The 1,631-nt window shown below is 44.6% G+C and overlaps 1 protein-coding gene across 1 annotated transcript in view; it reads left to right on the top strand.

Annotated features, from left to right (window-relative positions):
- NALCN (sodium leak channel, non-selective) overlaps positions 1–1,631 on the top strand; it is a 440,927-nt gene that overhangs the window by 416,840 nt on the left and 22,456 nt on the right. Inside the window, exon 38 of the mRNA XM_045283767.1 lies at positions 1,326–1,476. Coding sequence (XP_045139702.1) covers positions 1,326–1,476 — 151 coding nt within the window. The remainder of the gene's footprint in view (positions 1–1,325; positions 1,477–1,631) is intronic.

The following is a 1,631-nucleotide window of genomic DNA, read 5'->3' as shown; positions in this document are numbered from 1 at the left end:
CATTGTAGCACTGTCAGGGGTCTCTGCATGGCTCCTCCAGCTCCATGGCTCTGGCTGCCATCAGCGTAGCACCATGTGACTTGTCAGCAGTAAGATGAAGCAGAGTGTGACTCCTGCCTCCAAGGAGGAATACCAGAGTTTCCAGAACCTCAGGAGAAGGCCATGCCCACACAGAGGCCTCATTGGCTGTGATCTGATTGACAGACTAGACTCCACCTCTTTGCCAGTTGACAGATTAAGTAACTGCCATGTCATGTTCCTCTGATTTTTAAGTTATTGATCTTTTCTCCTAGAGACAAAAGAAAAAGTTAGGTTGAAATTCAAGAAGGCATCCATATTGTTGTCATTAATAATAAACAATAGACATGTAAGAAATGTGTTTAATGTAGTCCAATCCAATAGTGCACCTAATAAAATTGGACCCCAGACAGAATTAACAGTTACAATGTTCACCCATTCCTTCTTCTTCTACGCTAGAATAGAGCAAAAGAGAGGCAAGCAATGTCAAGAATCTTGGTGTATGAGAGGAGAGAAGAGCAAACCTATTTTTCCCTCCATGAGAGGAAGAAGCTACATGACGAAGGATCCCTCACGATCTTTCCATGTGGGCATCTAGGCTCCAGAAGTGGAAGTGAACTCAGCCAGGCCAAGGCCGGGGTTGAGCCATGTGAGATTGCTCAAGGAGCGGAGTACTACTCAGGCTGGACACAATGAAAGTGGCCTTGTTGGCCATGGCTTCTGATGGAATAGGTCATCAGTGTTAGCTTCATTTTGCCACCTTCGTGGTACATGAAGCCAAAGAATAAATGCAAGTGTGTGTTCAACTCCGATTTTGCACCTATGTGAAATTAGCAAAGCAGCAGCAGCCCCATGGGGACATATTTGATAGATTGGGTGGAAAAGGGTGTGAGTGACATGCATAACCCATAGTCAATATATTGATAAGCCCAGCTGGAACTACATGTAGCAAGTGTATGAGTATACTTCCTTCTTCTGGGAAAGTTCTCGAGTCTTTACTATGGACATTAAAGCCTCATTGGGATTTTTATTTAAATATATAAACTGATGTCACTGATTGTCATAAGTCCCTTAGAACTAAACCAATCATTTATATGGTAAGCAGCAGCATGATGGTCATCTTACAGATGAGGCTTGAAGAGATACAGAAAAGTCATATAACTTGCGCATGGTTACAGAGCTAGTAATCGGTGGCAACGGAATACCACCCTTGTTGGATTGAGACATGTCCTTTCTGAATTTTGAAACACTGAAGAGTCTAAATCTCAGATGCGTTAGACTAAAGCTGGATGTGTTTTCCCTACCAGCATGCTCTCCTACCGGTCAGTGGACATCCGGAAAAGTTTGCAGTTGGAGGAGCTCCTCGCCAGGGAGCAACTGGAATACACCATCGAGGAGGAAGTGGCCAAGCAGACCATCCGCATGTGGCTGAAAAAGTGCTTAAAGCGGATCAGAGCTGTAAGTGGAGCAAGAAGTACAGTAGGGTTCTATCTTGTACTCCTTCTTTCGTAGAGAAAAGGCCCAAACAGGAAAGGGCTTCATGAACAATGGATGAGACCCTCCTGTAGTTAGCCTGGCATCCCTCCCCAGTGCTCCCAACTTCATGAGGTTAC

This window comes from Echinops telfairi, unplaced genomic scaffold, assembly GCF_000313985.2.
Source record: "Echinops telfairi isolate 266 unplaced genomic scaffold, ASM31398v2 ScPeMD7_7467;HRSCAF=8505_0, whole genome shotgun sequence".
NCBI lineage: Eukaryota > Metazoa > Chordata > Mammalia > Afrosoricida > Tenrecidae > Echinops > Echinops telfairi.
Note: the sequence above shows the minus strand (reverse complement) of the source record. Positions and strands in the feature narration are given on the sequence as shown.